The 17391-nt window shown below is 38.6% G+C and overlaps 1 protein-coding gene across 1 annotated transcript in view; it reads right to left on the bottom strand.

The window, feature by feature from the left end:
- Positions 1–17391, bottom strand: part of CHD7 (chromodomain helicase DNA binding protein 7) — a 409978-nt gene that overhangs the window by 49710 nt on the left and 342877 nt on the right. Inside the window, exons 14-15 of the mRNA XM_006874046.1 lie at positions 9366–9509; positions 7651–7906 (exon numbers count right to left, since the gene is read on the bottom strand). Of these exons, the coding sequence (XP_006874108.1) occupies positions 7651–7906; positions 9366–9509 (400 nt within the window). The remainder of the gene's footprint in view (positions 1–7650; positions 7907–9365; positions 9510–17391) is intronic.

The following is a 17391-nucleotide window of genomic DNA, read 5'->3' as shown; positions in this document are numbered from 1 at the left end:
CTTTTCCTGGGAGTGAGGCCCTGACCACTTCCTCCCTGACCCAATACTGATGCTAATTCAGTAAACAGCAGGCTAAGCTTTCTTCAACTGCTGAGGTGGCTTAACTAGAATTATACAGCACTGGATTGGCCTATCCAAGTTAGGGGACATCAGTACAGATCTGTGAACCTTAACTCATTTCCCAAAGGCTGCTACATGCATGGACCCATTCTTTAGAAACAAATAAATAAATCACTTCCCAGGCTTAAATTGTGCCAAAAACTTTAAAGGATTTTCTTAGTACTGGTTGTAAGCCTTTGCACACAAGGGACACCACAGAAGGTTTTCCAAGTGCTGGCTAGACAGACCACCACAGTCAAGCAGACAGGGTCCCTGCACGAAGCAGAACAGGCAACCAAAGTGCAATGCTCTTTTCATTTTAAGGTCACTTGTGAAAATTAACTTATAGTCATTGCAGAAAATCAGCTTGTGAATTATTATTAAAGTTTCTTAACATCATTACCAAGCACTACAGCCTCCCACAAGGCTGACAAAGTCACCTTAGGTGGGGACTTTTATTCTCACTCTTCTCTACATTAATAAAAGGTGATTACTTTGACTTTTTCTTTAAACTAATAAAAAAAGAGAAAACAACAAAGCTATATAGGAAAAAGTAAAGGATAAAATGCTTTCAAGAGCATTAGAAAGAAAGCTCAATTTAAAAAAATCATGATATTAAGAAATTGTTGTTCTAGATATAAGACAAAAAGGTCCTTATGAGATAAGAGATCTAGGTTTGAAATATTATATTGGATAAGATTTTTTTTTTCCATTTGCTTTTGTACAATATATATGTAAGTTCTTTGCAACTCAGCAACAGACAGATTTTAATATTATGGTATTTGAGTACTTTTCATATTAACATGATACTCCATAATTAAAATGAAATATAGTAAGTAGTTTAAAAGAATAAGCTGAAAGTCAATGGATATTTTTCAATGAAATAATCATATTAAAATACAAAGCAAACATATTTGAACTACTTTCGTAAGAAATTTGAGAAAATATTTCAGTCAAATTAGAGAAATTTAAATTTAATGTTATAATTTACAATAAATAAATGTATTACTTTATTATATTATCAGTGATGCAAAAAATAACTTTCCTATATTGTCAATACTACCATATTTCTCATCTTCTAAATAGTAAAACTATGAAAACATTCATTCTTAATTGACAAAGGAAGCTACAGCTGCATTAATCAATTTAGCTTTGAGACATGAATTTAGGTTCCTAAAGTGACAGTTTACACCAGTAATTCTTCATTTTAAAATACTGCCAGAAAACATATTTCCTATATAATTTTCTTTGTTGGTGTGAGGTGCCATTGAGTCAGTTCTGACTCATAGTGACCATGTGCACAATAGAACAAAACACTGTTCTGTCCTACAGTAGCCTGGTAATTGTTATGCTTGAGCCCATTGTTGCTGCCACTGCTCAACCTTTTTTGTTGGGAGTCTTTTTCTTTTTCACTTACCCTTCACCCAGTGAAGCATGATGTCCTTCTGCAGACAATCTGTCCAGAGTACGAGACACAAAGTCTTACCATCTTTGCTTTTAAGGAGCATTCCAGTTGCACTTCTTTCAACACCGATTTATTTGTTCTTCTAGCAGTCCGTGATACTTTTAATATTCTCCAATGTCTTAATTCATATGTATCAATTATACTACAGCCTGCCTTATTCACTATCCAACGGAAAATACCATGGCTTGGGTCAGGTGCACCTTAGTCCTCAAACTGCATTTTTGGCTCTTGAACACTTGCCTAATGCAGTCCATTGTTTGATTTCTTGACTATTGCTTCCATGAGTGTTGAATGTGGATCCAAGCAAAAGAAGTCTTGGACAACTTCATTTTTTTCCCCCATATATCATGATGTTAATTTATTGATTCAATTGTGAAGATTTTCATTTTGTTTCTTTGATGTGCAGTTCATACTGAAGACTATAGTCTTTGAACGATTTGCTTAGCACTATTTATTGTGGCCAGATTTAAGGAAGGTTAGTAGGGAGGTGTTAGGGAGCAATATAATGTCATAGCCAAGTTTTTAAGTTTTCCAATTAAAGATTTATTTTGATGTTATATTTGTAAATATTAGTCTGAAAATTAACTGGAAATGGTTTATAATACGACAAAATGCTTTTCTGGCTCTATTCTAAATTAGACTACTACTTGTTGTTGTTAAGTGCTGCTAAGTTGATTCCAACTCAGCAATCATGTATAGCGTTTCCAAGGAACAGCTGGTGGGTTTGAACTGCTGACCTTGTGGTTCACAGTCCAGAACTAATTCTACAGTGCCACATTTAATTTAGGACATAGCCTACTAGTATTACATTGGAGTCCTGGTATGGTTCTGTAGAATAAGCACTGGACTGCTAACCACAAAGTTGGTGGTTGAAAGCCAACTGATGCTCCCTATATACTGGGTTGTTTTGAGTCAGAACCAACTCAATGGCATTCAGGAGGCAACAAAGTTAGTTTTTGGTGTAGCACTGTAGGATACACACTGGACTGCTAACTACAAAGCCAGCAGTTCAAACCCACCAGTCGCTTCTCAGAAACACTATACAGGGTCACTATGAATGGCAACTGACTCGATGGCACTTAACAATAAGAAGTATTACATCAAAACGTATGTGTGTTTATATGTGTGTGCAGGTGGGTATGAAAGACAACATGAAATAAGTATGCAATCACTTAGCACTGGAAATCTTCCGTTAAACAGGTAAGTTACTCTAAGGTCAATAAATGCAATGGTGTCTTGCTACAGTATCCAGAACAAACAAGAAAATACTTTGTTCTTAAAAGATTCTCAAGCTACTATTTTCTCTTTGAAATTCATTCCATTATGTAAATTTAATGCTTTTGTCCACTATTACTTTTCATTTTCAACACCCCAACAATAATAGTGAGAATACTGAGCCAATCCCTTATCATTAAGGGCTTTTACCATGTTGTCAACATCTTTCTCACCCTCACACTGAGAAACTTAAAATAAGATATTTCATTCTACCAAAATTTTGGCCAATAACAATAACTCCATTTATGTTACCCAGTCACCTGTTTAACATCTGGTAAGGGAAACAAATGCTAACACTTACTAAGGGCTTATGCAGTGTCAGACACTGTTCCATGCATGTAACTAGAAACACTAACTCCCATTAAAAAATTCCCAATATATATAGTTTGCATTCTACCATCACTTCGAGAATTTTTTCCCCCTCTGCTATGCTCATGTTAAGGAGCTCTGGTAGCATAGCAGTTATGAATTGGGCTGCAAAACTTAAGGTCAGCAGTTCAAAACTACCACCTGTTCCGTGGGAGAAAGAATAGGCTTTCTGCTCCTGTAAAGATTTACAGCCTTGGAAACTCTGTACAGGGTAGCTATGAGTCGGAACTGACTCCATGGCACATAACCACTACCAACATGCTTATGTTACCATGCTCAACTTATGTATATATTGTTGTTGTTAAGAGCCACCGAGTCGGTTCCAACCCACAGTGACCCTGTATAGGGTTTCCAAGTGGCTGGTAAACTTGAACCTCCAACCTTGTGGTTCAAACTGACCTTGAAGTTCAGCGCATTAACTCATAGTGCCACAGTTACATTACCATGGTCAACTTACGTACATCACTATTTCTTTTATTCAATTACAGAAATGTTGTGCTTTGTTGAATTGAACTTTATTGGGGCTACTTTATTTAGTTGCAATCAATACAAATTATAATTTTAACCCTCAAAAGTAACCACATCTCTAGTAACTGCTCAATAATGGATGTTAAGCTGGCAATGTATCCGTACACCTTCTAGTATAGACTGTGGATGACCTTGAACAGCATGGGCTCTGGAACACACCTCTGTGAAACAGGAGTCCTATAGAAGTCATCTGGAAAGGTGTGGGCTGAGTGTATGCATACACATGTGTACCTATTTTTTAAATACAATTTCTAAACATAAAGGCATATTCTAAAGGACACCTGCTTAACAGATACTTCATAACCTGTTTTAAGGACAGAAAACGACTGCAAGGTGTGACAACTTATAACAATTACCACAGACACCAAGCCTTAAGGCAGTCCCATGAGACTCCTGTAGAGTTAAGTGAGCTACAGGCTGACCCTGGAGAGCAATCAGACAAAAAAGATCTACCAGCTGGTTTTGGGGGGAAATGTAGTGATGCTCTGTGTATGTACAATGGTGAGTAATAAATTATCCACACTCTGACTGTAGAATTTATTTTAAACAACTTTCAAAAAATACAAATACATCATTTTTTGACATAATTTCCTTGCTTTTCAATACACTTTGCCCTTCTGTCAACAAGCTTTCATATTCCCTTGTTTTAAAATGTTTTAGGCTGAGCTGTGAGCCATGAATGCATCACTGTCTGCACTTCTTCATCAGAGGTGACTCTTCATCCCCCAAGGGCTGCTTTCAGGGGACCAAACAGGTGAAAATTCAATGAGACTGGATCAGGACCAGAGAGATTACTTTAACACCTCAGAACAAAGTTTTTGCAGAGTGTCAACAGTGTAGGCAGAGGTGTGCAGACATGCATTATCATGCAAGAGTACAAGCAGTCCTCTGTACTTAATCCAAAGTTTAGGCTTTAGCTCTTCAGTGAGCATCTCACTGTAACAAGCACTATTGATTGTTGAACCTTCTTCCTGATAGTGTTCCCATATTGGCCCTCAAGAATCCCAGAAAAGTAAGCATCAATTTTCCAGCTGATAGCTGATATTTGAACTTTTTCTTGGTCGGCAGTTGAAGATGTTTCCATTCCATATTCTGCCATTTACTCACAGGCTCTTAGTGATGAATCCACATCTCATCACCAGTAACAATATTTTTAAAGAAATTTTTACTTTCCTTCAAGTATTGGTCCAAATTTTGTTTGTGCTTCTGTTTGTTGTTTCAGTGCCCAGCACACACAAACTTTTTGAAACCCAAGTCCGCCGTGGATTGTTTCATAGGCAGAGCCATGACTGATTCATAAATCATTTGCCACATAATCCACTGTCACTTGTTTATTCGACTTAATCATTTCACATGTACACACAAGGTTGTTATCAGTCATGGACGTGGAAGGCATTTTAATATAACAAGTGCTGATAATTTTTGAATCACCCTTGTAATTAACATGTAACCAAGCAAGGTTAACTAAATGAAACTGGGACTCCCACAATCATGGCCCTCTCCCATCTTTCTCTATTGCCGACCTTTCTATCCAATGCTAAGATTACACATCCAAATTCGTTTTTGATAACTTCTAGTGGAAGAACTAGAAAAAGTTTCTCTACTGCATATAGATGAAGAGTCACAATTCCTAAGTAACATTGAAGGCCTTCAACAGTAGGACCAAACATATGTGAGGTTTACTTTCCTGCTATTTTTACACGTACCTTATACTGGGGCAAGGTCCTCTTTGCTTTTCAGCATCCTTTTCTTTGCATGTATAAATAAATGCCAGTTCTTTCCTAAGTTGCCTGCTTGAACTCTTTCTGCCTCTGAAGACTCATCTCTAAACTGAGTCCTTTTCAAATAAAATTGCAGTAGGAAAAAGATCAGTTTAGTCAAATTTGTAGGTAAGTCAGAACAGAGGTATAGAGTTCTTATTTAGCCATACTTTATTGCAAGAAAGGATCCTTGGTGGTGCTGTGGGTTAGGCAGGTACTGGGTTGTTAATTGCAACGTCTGCAGTTCAAGCCCACTAGCCATTCCACATGAAAACGATGAGGTTGTCTTTTTTACAGTTTTGTAAATCCTATATAGAGCTCCTATGGGTTAGAATACACTCAATGGTGGTGCGTTTGGTTTTGGTTTGGACGACTGCAAGAAAGGAGCCCTGGTTGGGCTACTAACTGAAAACTTGGCAATTCAAACCCGGCAGGGTAGCTGGTGGGTTCAAATTGCCAAGTTTTCAGTGAGATGAGGCAATCTACTTCTGTGAAGATTTACAGCTTTGGAAACCCCATGGAGCAGTTCTACTCTACGGCAATGGGTTTGGTTTCAGTGCAAGAAAAGCCTCTAATCACATGCAGCAAGTAAAGGTGATTGTGACACAGAATTTGCTATGAGAAGGGACTGGGTTCAATGATTTTAAAGCTAGGACAAATTTTACTTAACATTAAAGGGAAACAAGTTGCCCATAGATTGTACTATTGTAACCTGGGGACTGCCTTTACATATAACAAAGTTTTGGTGTTAAAGTGGTTAAGTGCACAGATGCTAACAGAAAGGTATGAGGATTGAAATCATCCTCTAGAAATGTCTAGTCTGTACTACTTGATGTTATAAGGTCACAATGAGTCAAAACTGACTTGATGGTACCACCAACAACATACATATAACAACAAAAAAAATATTTTTACATGCACAATTCAGAGATATTAGTAGGATCATTATGTACAACCATCAACTCTGCTCATTTCCAAACCTTTCTGCCACCTTTAACAAAAGCTCAGTGCCCTGTAAGCTTTTACTCCTGCTTTTCTGCCTCCCTACAGCCCTGGTAATCACGAAAAGACTTTTTAAAGGATTTCCTATTCTCAATTCCACTAATTAACATTGGCTTGTTGAGGAGAAACAACCTTCTTCTTTGAATTATTGAGTATCCTACAAATTATTGTTGTTGTTAAGTGTTGTAGAGTTCGTTCCTACTCATAATGACCCTGTATAGGTTATTCAAAGAGTGGCTGGTGGGTTTGAACAGCTGACCTTGGAGTTAGCAGTCCAGTGCTGATCTTACAGCGCCACACCAGGGCACCATCCTACAAATAATAGTCATGAAATACTGGAGCCAACTAGAAAGCAACTAACAACAACAATTTATCCCTTTAGTGGTTTGGGGAAATATTTATTTAGAAACATATGAAATTATTGCTCAGATCAGTTATATAATGCTATGAATTTATTTACTTAAGAAAACAGAAAGGCTGCAAATTAATCACCAGGAAGAGAGACAAATTATTATAAAAGCTTTAAGATAACCTCTCATTGTCAGGTCATAGTAAAGGCTGATAAAAATCCTAGGACATCTTCTCCTGCCAAAGATTTGAGACTATTGTCTTCTGGTTTGTGCAACCACACATACATGCACACACACAGCTCAATCCGGGTCTAATTTCTCTTTAGCTATTGGCACTTATAAGGAGCTCTAGTAGCATAGTGGTTACAAGTCAGGCTGCTAACCTCAAGGTCAGCAGTTCAAAATTACCAGCTGTTCCACAGGAGAAAGATGAGGCTTTCTGCTCCTGTAAAAATTTACAGCCTCAGAAACCCTATACAGGGTCGCTATGAATCGAAACCAACTCCACCACATATAACAACCACTGCCACCACTGGCACTTATGATCATTAAAAATCTCAGAACAATAAAGCCTCCTTTCAAGGAGGAGTGGAGGAGGGACACAAGGAGGTAAGAAAAATGCAAGATAAGATTCAACTTCAGGGGACTGGAGCAATCACTGGTTGTTAGTTTTGGCAACCACAGAAGGAGATTTCACTGAGAATAGGAAGTCAGTGATAGCAGTAATGGCTACAAACCACAGGGGGAGGCTTTCTGGTGCTTTGACAGTCACTTACACACGTGAGAAGGGCAGCAGGCTTACCATTAATAAGGTATGGGTGATTGCAGCACTTTCGTAACTCCATCATAGTGTTTAAAAGGTTAGGTACGTTAGCTTGACCACCACCTTTGGAAAGAAATGTAAAATTCTTCTCAAGGATGGCTCGGTAATATTTCTTCTGAATGTTTGTTAGTTCAACTTCAATAATAGTTTCTTCTTTGGGGGCCAAGTTCTTTTCTACATCTTCCTTGAGACGTCTCAACATCATTGGCTTTAGAATAGCCTGAAGTTTTTGCACCTAAAAAAGGATCTTAAGTAAATACTGGTATCACAATTTACTTGCAAGTTAAGAACATATCCTAACACAGAAAATAATAATTATTTTATTTATTTACCCTTCAGTTTAATTTTTCAAAGTCTAGTAAGGGTATATAGGATAAAGGTGCTAATCTTTCACCTTTCTAAACAGAAGTGCATGAAGATTTCAAATCAACTTCTTCATTTATACATTTCTGAATGGTTAGAAGGCTTGTGAACACATACAGGAAATAACTAATTATTCATTCCATCTGCTTGTATTAATCTTAAGCCACTGAAATGATGAGGAAGAGGGAAGCAGTAATGTGATAAGAGTCCTATAGTTTAGCGCTTCCATTTGGGAAAGAGCTAACAGAATGGAAGGGGCAAGGGGCTGTCTGGTTTCTGCACTGAGTCAACAGCAATGCCTTTCCTGTGCTCTCTTTCTGATGACTATCTACCCATCATATTGTTGTTATTTTAGAAAATTAAAACAGAACAAAAAAGGACTTCACTTTGAACTAAGGTTTGTTGTTTTTGTAGAGTGCCGTTGAGTCAATTCTGACCCATAGTGACCCTGTACAGGGTTTCCAAGGAGCAGCTAGTGAGTTTGAACCGTCAACCTTGCAGTTCAAACAGCTTTGCAGTCTGGCACATTAACCCACGGTGCCACACCAGGACTCGCTGAACTAAGCTAAGAGGTTTTAAATAGTAAGTTGAGGAAAGGACATGTGAAGACTAGGATTTCAGATCTTGACATTTGTTTTAAATATGGCACATAAAATACAACAATTAATGCCCACGTAGGAGTCCTGGTGTGGTGCTGTGGGATAAAGCACTGGACCACCAGGACAGTTTGAACCACAGGATTGGCAGTTCAAACTCACCAGTCTCTTCTTGAAAACCTGATACAGGATCACTAGGAGTTGGAACTGACTCCACAGCACTTAACAATGATAACAACGTCCATGTAACTCTTAGTGTGTTTAACCAACCACTTTTCACCCAATAACTGTTCTCAAAGAAATTCAGTACAGTAGTTATGACTCATGTTACCAAAATGAAAATATGTAGCTCACTGTGAGCCAGGTAGCCTAGTACACAGGTCCAGAAATTAGAACCTCCACATTTGTGAGGCAAAGGTCTTTACAAATGTTAGTGGTCTTTGAAACAAGCCCTGAACATAAGCACAGCAAAAACACCAAAACACAACATATAGTGTGTTGAAAAATTAAGTGAAAAGCTATATAATCTCTCTACAAATCTCAACAGCCCTGCATTAAGCCAAACAAACCAAACACTTTCCTGATGATGACTTGGAAAAGGATATTAAAAGTTCCATACACCCTGCTAACAAGGTAGGAGAGAATGGACATACAACTTGCAATTAAAAATAGTTAAATATTAATGTTTTCACAATTATATAGGTCAATTATCTGAGTAAAATGGTAGATAAGTACCTGCTCTTCTGTTTTCAGATCACCAAATTCTTGCATAAAGGTGGTTTCTGAAGGGAAGCGACTTGGTTCCAAAAAATGAAGCAAGCTGAAAAGCTCTTCCACCGTGTTCTGCAATGGGGTCCCTGTCAGCAGCACTTTGTGCTCCTGTAATAACACAAGGAAAGGAACTGATCAAATCATTACCAAAATTCTCTTAAAGCAAGGGCTCTCTCTAAATACACGTATTATGTGCCTTCTCAGAAATATTAATTTATATTATGTGCCTTCTCAGAAATATTAATTTAGCATCCACCCTATACAACATGTAGGAATCAAGCAATTAGGTGGATATACAAGGAAAACAAGGCTTCTGCTTCAGGTAGATATGCGTAGCGTTCTTTTAGAGGTCTACTGTTGTTATTGTTGTTAGTTGCCATTGATCTGGCCTCCAATCCATGGCAACCCTTGCACAAATGAATGAAATGCTGCCCAATCATGTGCCATCCCATGAGCAGTTTCAGATAGGATTGTGATCTACGGGGTTTTCACTGGCTGGTTTTTGGAAGGAGAGTGCCAGATTTTCTTCCTAGTACTTAAGGCTTTGGAGCCCTGGTGTGGAGCTATGGGTTAATGCGCCAGACTGCAAAGCCATTTGAACTGCAAGAAACCCTATACAGGGTCGCTATGGATCGGAATCGACTTGATGGCACTTAACAACAACAACAACTTAAGTCTTTGTCACAGCTTGAAATGTGATCCCACCAAAATACATGTCAACATGGTTGAACTATGATTCTCAGACATGTGACCACTATGAAGTGATCTCCCATGATGTGATCTAATCAGTTGTAATAGGATTAATGGTGAGATACAACACCCTCTATGCCCTCACAGCCCTGATCCAATGCAAGGGTACTTTCCCAGGGACATGGCATATAAGATTTTTTTATATTACAAGACAGAAGAAGAGAAGTGTACAGAGAGAGAAGGACCTACTACCACACAAAACTAAAAGGCAAGAGTGGAGGGCATCCATTGGGCCCAGTTCCCTGTGCTGTGAACCTCCTAGATCCAGGGGAAGAATGATGCCAAGACACATGGAAATTTCCAAGGAATGCTGGGCCTACAATATAGAAAGGAGACAGAGACCTTTCTCCTAAACTTTGAAACAAGAGTGAGAGAAAGAGCCTTCTCCTAGAGATGGTGCTGTGTATTCGAACTTCTAACTGCCTAAATTGAGAGAGTCTGGACGCTGTGCTGAAATCTGTTCAGCATCATAGCAGCATAAAAGCCTCCCCTAGGACTCGAAGAGGAGAGTGGAGCTACTGGCTGATGGGAAGAGAGGACATATGCACAGGAGCGCTCACACCTGCAGATGATACCCACGTGACCTGGACCGGATGACTGGATGACTGGAGATCAACCAGGAGAGGAAAGAAGAGGGGAAAAAGAAAGAACGAAAAAAAAAAAAAAGAGCGAGCTGATAGTCTGATGAACTTGACCTATACCTATGGAGCAGCGACTCAAAAGAGGGAACAAATCCTCACAGCAAGAAACATTCACACACACCCAAACACACAGAGTGGACGGAGAAGGGCAACTTGGACATTGGATACTCAAATTGGGAGGGGGGTTCTACAAAGGCAAGAAGTGACTGGCTTACAAGCTTTCAAGAGGGAACCTGGTGCTAGGGAGCATGGCGGAAGGCAGAAGCTCTAGTAGGCACTATTCAATCTGTCTGGGCGGAACGGATGAAAGGAGATACAGATGGGTAACTCGTGATACTGTAGTGAATAATGTTTATCAGGACGGATTATGAGGGTTGGAAATACAAAGGTAGAAGTTTTGTAACAAGGAAGTGAGTGATTAATTCTCCATGATAGGAGCTGAGGCCTCTGGGACCATCAACGGAGAAGAGCCGAGAGCGGGACCCTGCCCAGAGAAACAGAGATGCCTGAGATGGAGACAGTGATGATGACATGGAGTGATGAAGTGACTGGGGACTTTGGACCCAGAGAGGGAAAGGGACTGTGGGCCGAAAACTGGGGGGAGTAGGGGAAAGTGTAGGGGGCGGATTTCTGGAATATACCCTTTGGGTGGTTGATGATGCATGGAGGGAACTGGAACCATGGCAGTGATGTGATATATGATGGAATGAATGTAAAGCTGAAGTTCCCCCACATAAACTATCATATAATTCACAATAAAACATTAAAAAAAAAAAAAGCCTCCCCTAACAAAGGGGTGATGCTGCACACCAGGTGCATTCACCAACAACTGACCCTGGATCTTCCACATGGAAAGTGAGCATTTTACCATGGAATACTAGTTTCCCTTCTAGAACTGATGTTGTTGTTGTTGTTAAGTGCTACAGGGTTTCCAGGGAATGACTGGTGAGCTTGAACCATCAACTTAGCAGTTCAAATGGCTTTGCAGTCTAGCACATTAACCCACAGCGCCACACCAGGACTCCTCTAGAACTATATGACTCCTTAAATTAGTCTTTACCATTTTGTTTCTTCCTGAGGTTACAGCTCAGTATTTTAGGACCATGACTTCCTAAATCCTCTAAGTCTAAATACTTTTGCCCACCAAAGTTTTTTTTCTGAAAGTTCCTAAAGTAGTGCTCTCCTTGCAGCGTCTGCTTCCTGCATGACTCACTTCAGAGACAAAAGACATTCTTCTATTAGCAACAGCAAAAATAAAACCATTTTGTTCTGCAAAAATTTCAAACTAGCGAAGAGGTCAGCTTGGTTTGAAGTATCACAAACTTTTGTTTTTTTGTTTGTTTTTTCCATTAATAGTCAAATGCTATTTATAACTTACTCTCTCTGAACCAAATTAGGTATTTAAAAAAATAATAAATCTTCCTGTTTGTAAACTGGAAAATTATTTCTCCAGTTTTTCATAGGCAGCTACTCTTTTTCTTGTCCTTCTATTTCTCTATCTCCAACACAGAGAAGCTATTTTGCAATGATTAGTTTAATAGTGAATTTATTAACAATTGTTGTTGTTAAGTGCCTTTGAGTCGGTTAGGACTCACAGCAACACTGTATGTTGTTGTTATTGTTGTTAAGTGCTGTCAATTCGATTCTGACCCATAGCGAGGACCCTGTATAGGGTTTCCAAGGAGCAGCTGGTGAGATTGAACCACCAACCTTGCAGTTCAAATGACTTTGCAGTCTGACACATTAGCCCACAGTGCCACACCCTATACAGGGTTTCTGAAACTTTGTAAATCTCCGCAGGAGCAGAAAGTCTCATCTTTCCCCTTGGAGTGGACTGCAAGCCAGATTTTGTGGTTCACAACAACAGACGTGCCCCTTGTTAACAGTAAGTGTCTTCATATGTTCTACTCTGAAAGACTATTTGGTATATGACAGTATAGTTGACAGTAACAAAGTAGTTATAACTACTTCAGAAAGTGATTATATCTTCCTGTCAGTTCAAAACCCATATTCTGACTATCTTTAACTTGGGATCTAACCACACTTTGTTGCCAAGCAGAGAATATATGCTCAGTAAATTATCAGTTGAAAAAGATAACCAAGGGCATACTGATTTTCTTAGTTTCTGTCATATTTTCTTTGTCAAAAGAGCTCTGAGAAAGTGAGGTCATGCAGTTACATGTGTTTTTATTTCTCCATTTCTTCCCTTTGAATGAAGTTGTCTCTGACTCAGGAAGATGCCTTCGCCTTCAGATTCATTCAATTCATAAAGAGTAAGGAATTTGTAAATCCATTAGGATTTCCTAATTGTACAAAGTGAGCCACAAACATTGTCACACACAAATTCTGAGTAACTTTAACTAATACGTTTTTCACTTTTCTATTATCACAGATACATGAAAGAGTTATTTCAGTGGAACTGCTTACTGGTAAATCTCCTAGTATTGTTATACACTTTATTACTGTGTTACATTTAAATTCTGAACCCCAAATCAAATATTTCACAAATCTTTAACTTTATTAATTTGAAAATAAACTTATTTGGGAAAAGCACAGGAGCTCCTTAGACTGAACTATTTCCCTTCAAGGGCTGTTTAATACTCAGTTGTATTTAATGATTACACATACAACTTTCCAATAGTTGCATATATACAGCTGAATAAAACCATGTTCAAAGAGAATAAAGAGCAAACACAATAGATGAATACATACAAGACCACAAAAACATCAAGGAAGGGACAGAGGTTCCAGAGTTTTCACTTTTAAGCTCACTATGGCAACAGATATGCCTTTGGCTTGAAAACATTACTTTGCTTTTAGCTCTGACTGAAGGATATCCATTTAATTTCATTTCAACAGACTCATTTGGGTGGGGTCTCCTGACAATGAAAAATAAGCTAAAAGGATCCATGAAAAACCTCTATTCCTCCACAGCAGCCCCCTCTTTGATAAGGAAGAGCAAGCAGATGGTCTGGTTTTCTAGAGACCCGTGCTGGACTGTGAAGGTCTATCACTTGTCCTGGTGATAGGAGAGTTGAGACACTCACTGGCCTTCTTCCTGAGAATGCACTTTGAAGATGTGCACATTTTCATCCAAACTCAGTGTACGGGAGAAAGACTCATTAAAACTGCAGATGATATAAACTTGCTTATTGAAAGCGAAGAGGATTTAAAAGACTTATTAATGAAGATCAAAGATCACAGTCTTCAGTATGGGTTGCATTTCAATGCAAAGAAAGCAAACATTCTCACCACTGGACCAATAAATAACATCATGATAAAAGGAGAAAAGATTGAAGTTGGCAAAGACTACATTTTGCTTGGATCCGTTATCAACACTCATGGAAGCATCAGTCAAAAAACCAAATGATGTATTGCATTAGGCAAATCTATTACACAAGATAATCTCTTTAAAGTATCAGGAGCAAAGATGTCAGTATGAGGACTAAGGTGCGCTGAACCAAGCCATGGTATTTTCAATAACCTCATATGCATGTGAAAGTTGGACAATGAATAAGGAAGACCATAGAAGAATCAATCCATTTGAGTTATGGTGTTGGAGAAGAATATTAAAAGTACTGTGGACTGCCAGAAAAACAAAATAAAATCTGTGTTGGAAAAAATACAGCCAGAATGCTCCTTAGAAGTCAGAATGGTGAGACTTTGTCTCTTATGTTGTTGTGGTTCAGTGTCATCGGGTTGGTTCCAACTAAGTGACCCTGTATAGGGTTTCCAAAAAGTTGCTGTTGAGCCTGAATTGCCCATGAACTTGGTGGTTCAAACCAACCGTGTAGTCCAGTGCATTAACCCACAGCGTCACACTAGGACATCAGACACATTATCAGGACGAACCAGTCCCTGGAGCAGGACATCATGTTTGGTATAGTGGAGGCTCAACAAAAAAGAAAACTTACATGATATACTGGCACAGGGGCAGCAGCAATGGGTTCAAGCTAACAACAACTGGGGGGATGGCAAAGGACCAGGTAGTGTTTAATTCTGTTGTGCATAGGGTTGCTATGAGTCAAAAGTGACTTTTGTTGTTGGTTATGAGTCAAAACTCAACAACCACTACAGTCTAATTCTGACAGTAACTTATACATAGTTTGATATAACCACTACTCATTACACTTTTATTACAGGAAAGAAGAATAAAAAATAGCTAGTAATGTTGAAGTACAGAAAGATACCAAACACTAAGAAGTTCAGACCTGGGCATAAAATACAATTATATTCTAATTCTGAAGAGTGATAATATCTTTCATTTTATAAACATCTTTTCTGATAAAAACATTCTTAGTCATCAGAAAAGCAAATATTTTGTTCCTTTGCAAATTGAGCTACCTAGATGGTGAACCAAGTCCTGGAGGCAGCTGGCAATGGTACCCAGAAAAACTAGGTGTTGTCATTCTTGACTCATGGGACCTCATATGTGTCAAAGTAGAATTGCACTCCATAGGGTATTCAATAACTGGTTTTCTAGAAGTAGACTGCCAGACTTTTTTTCAGAGGTGTCTCTAGGAGACCTTGCACCTCCAACCTTTTGGTTAGCAGCTGAGCACATTAACTATTTTCACCACCCAGCAGCAGTTGGCAGCCTGCTTCTATTACACAAGGGTGACATGCAAATATTTATTATTTTTTAGATGTGCTACTTTGTGAAAGCATTTAGGGCACATTATGTATTAAAAAATCTCTTTCGGTAACCAATTTTAATCCATTAATAAAGTTTTAGTATAAATAATAGAAAACCCTGTGAAGTCTCCCAATGACAATCAGATTGTCTGATGTTGACAGACTTAATTTCTAGTCACAAGTGGAGGCCTAGTTTTCATTAAGAATTTAGAATCTGGATCCAAATGAAATAATGTTGTTGTTAAGTAATATCGAGTAAGTTCCAACACATAGCGTGAGAGGCAGCTAGTGGGTCTGAACAGCCAACCTTGTAGTTAGTAATCCAGTGCTTATCCTGCAGTATTACAATACAATATACTAGTACTCCAAATGAAATAACAATACACTACAGTTTAGATAAACTCAGTCAGATGGCCACTTAGGTCTTCAGGGAACAATGACCTAACTGCCTGTTAAATGAAGCAGTAATAAGATGTGGGCCCAACACAGAAGATGCAGTTGAGTATTTAATGTGTGGCACTGTGGGTTAATGTGCTAGACTGCAAAGTCAGTATGAACCAAAAGGTCAGTGGTTCAAACTCACCAGTCATTCCTTGGAAACCCTGGATAGGGTCGCTATGAGTCAGATTCGACTCAAAGGCACTTAACAACAACAATGTATTCTGTGGATTCTGGTACAGCACTGTGGGTTAATGTGTAAGACTGCAGTCATTTGAACTACAAGGTTGGTGGTTCAAGCTCACCAGCTGCTCCTTAGAAACCCTACACAGGGTCGCAATGGGTTAGAATCTACTCAACGGAACATAACAACAACAACACTATATACTTTGGACTGCTGGTGTAGTGCTGTAGGATTAGCAATGGACTGAAAACCACTAGGTCAGCAATTCAAATCCATCAGCTGTTCCTCAGAAACCCTATACTGGGTCGTTATGAGTTGGAAACGACATGACCACACTTAACAAAACCAACAAATGTATGCTGCAAATACCTATTTGTTTTCATGTAGTGCTAAACTGTCATTTAGAGAGATCACATATAGCTATACATTTTCTCTTTTCCAAGTACTTATGCATAACTTTAAGATGACATCCTGTTTCTAAGTTGTTTTATGGACTGATCACCAAATAATATCAATTGCTTTGAGAAAGGTCCTAGTTAGGATAGCTTTAATAATAAAAATCCATTAGATAAAAAATAGGAAACATTATTTTAAGTAGGATAATTCAGCCAGATTTTTTTTCTTATACACAAAGCTAAAATTTGTTTAGTTTTTAATTAAACGAACGGTTGGCTAATCCAGTCCTTGTAATTTAAGCACAAAAGAAGTCTCCTCAAAAAATCAACTGTAATAGAAAGCTTTTAGGTGTTCTTTTCTATAGTTCCACATTCTTCAATGAGAAAAAAACAATTTTTAAGCTATGAAAATATAGATATTCCTCCTGATCTCAAATGCTCTATAATAAGAGATGAAACTTATTTACAGACGATAATTTACATCTCCAAAGGGTACATTCTGCAAGTATGCTCCTGGCCACCAGTTCTCAGTCCTACTCTTCTTAGTTGATGAATCTAGAGTCCTCAGCCGCTTCCCCTCTCCATGGCCCCATCTCTGCCTCCATTGCTGGTGCTACTGCTTCTCTGGATAAGGTCCCGCATTCTGTGTGTTCCTCTCTTGATGGTCCTAGGGTCCTCTGTTTCTGGACTGTAAGATTAACCGCTCCCCTTTTTTTGATACAAAATGTCTACCTTTACAATTGTGACAGTCACAATTAGTCATGATAACAGTTATTCACGGTTGAATCTTATGAATTTTATCCCCATCTCCTTTCACCAGACCCATCTAGACAAGATGATAGCTATTCAGTGGGGACTCTTTCTTTCCCCCCATACTCTTAAACTAAGTTGCCTCTTAAAACCTTGAAAGCCAGTCACTTCGTGCCTTTATTGCCCCCTCATTTTAG

Source organism: Chrysochloris asiatica, unplaced genomic scaffold (assembly GCF_000296735.1).
Source record: "Chrysochloris asiatica unplaced genomic scaffold, ChrAsi1.0 scaffold00259, whole genome shotgun sequence".
Taxonomy (NCBI): Eukaryota; Metazoa; Chordata; class Mammalia; order Afrosoricida; family Chrysochloridae; genus Chrysochloris; species Chrysochloris asiatica.
Note: the sequence above shows the minus strand (reverse complement) of the source record. Positions and strands in the feature narration are given on the sequence as shown.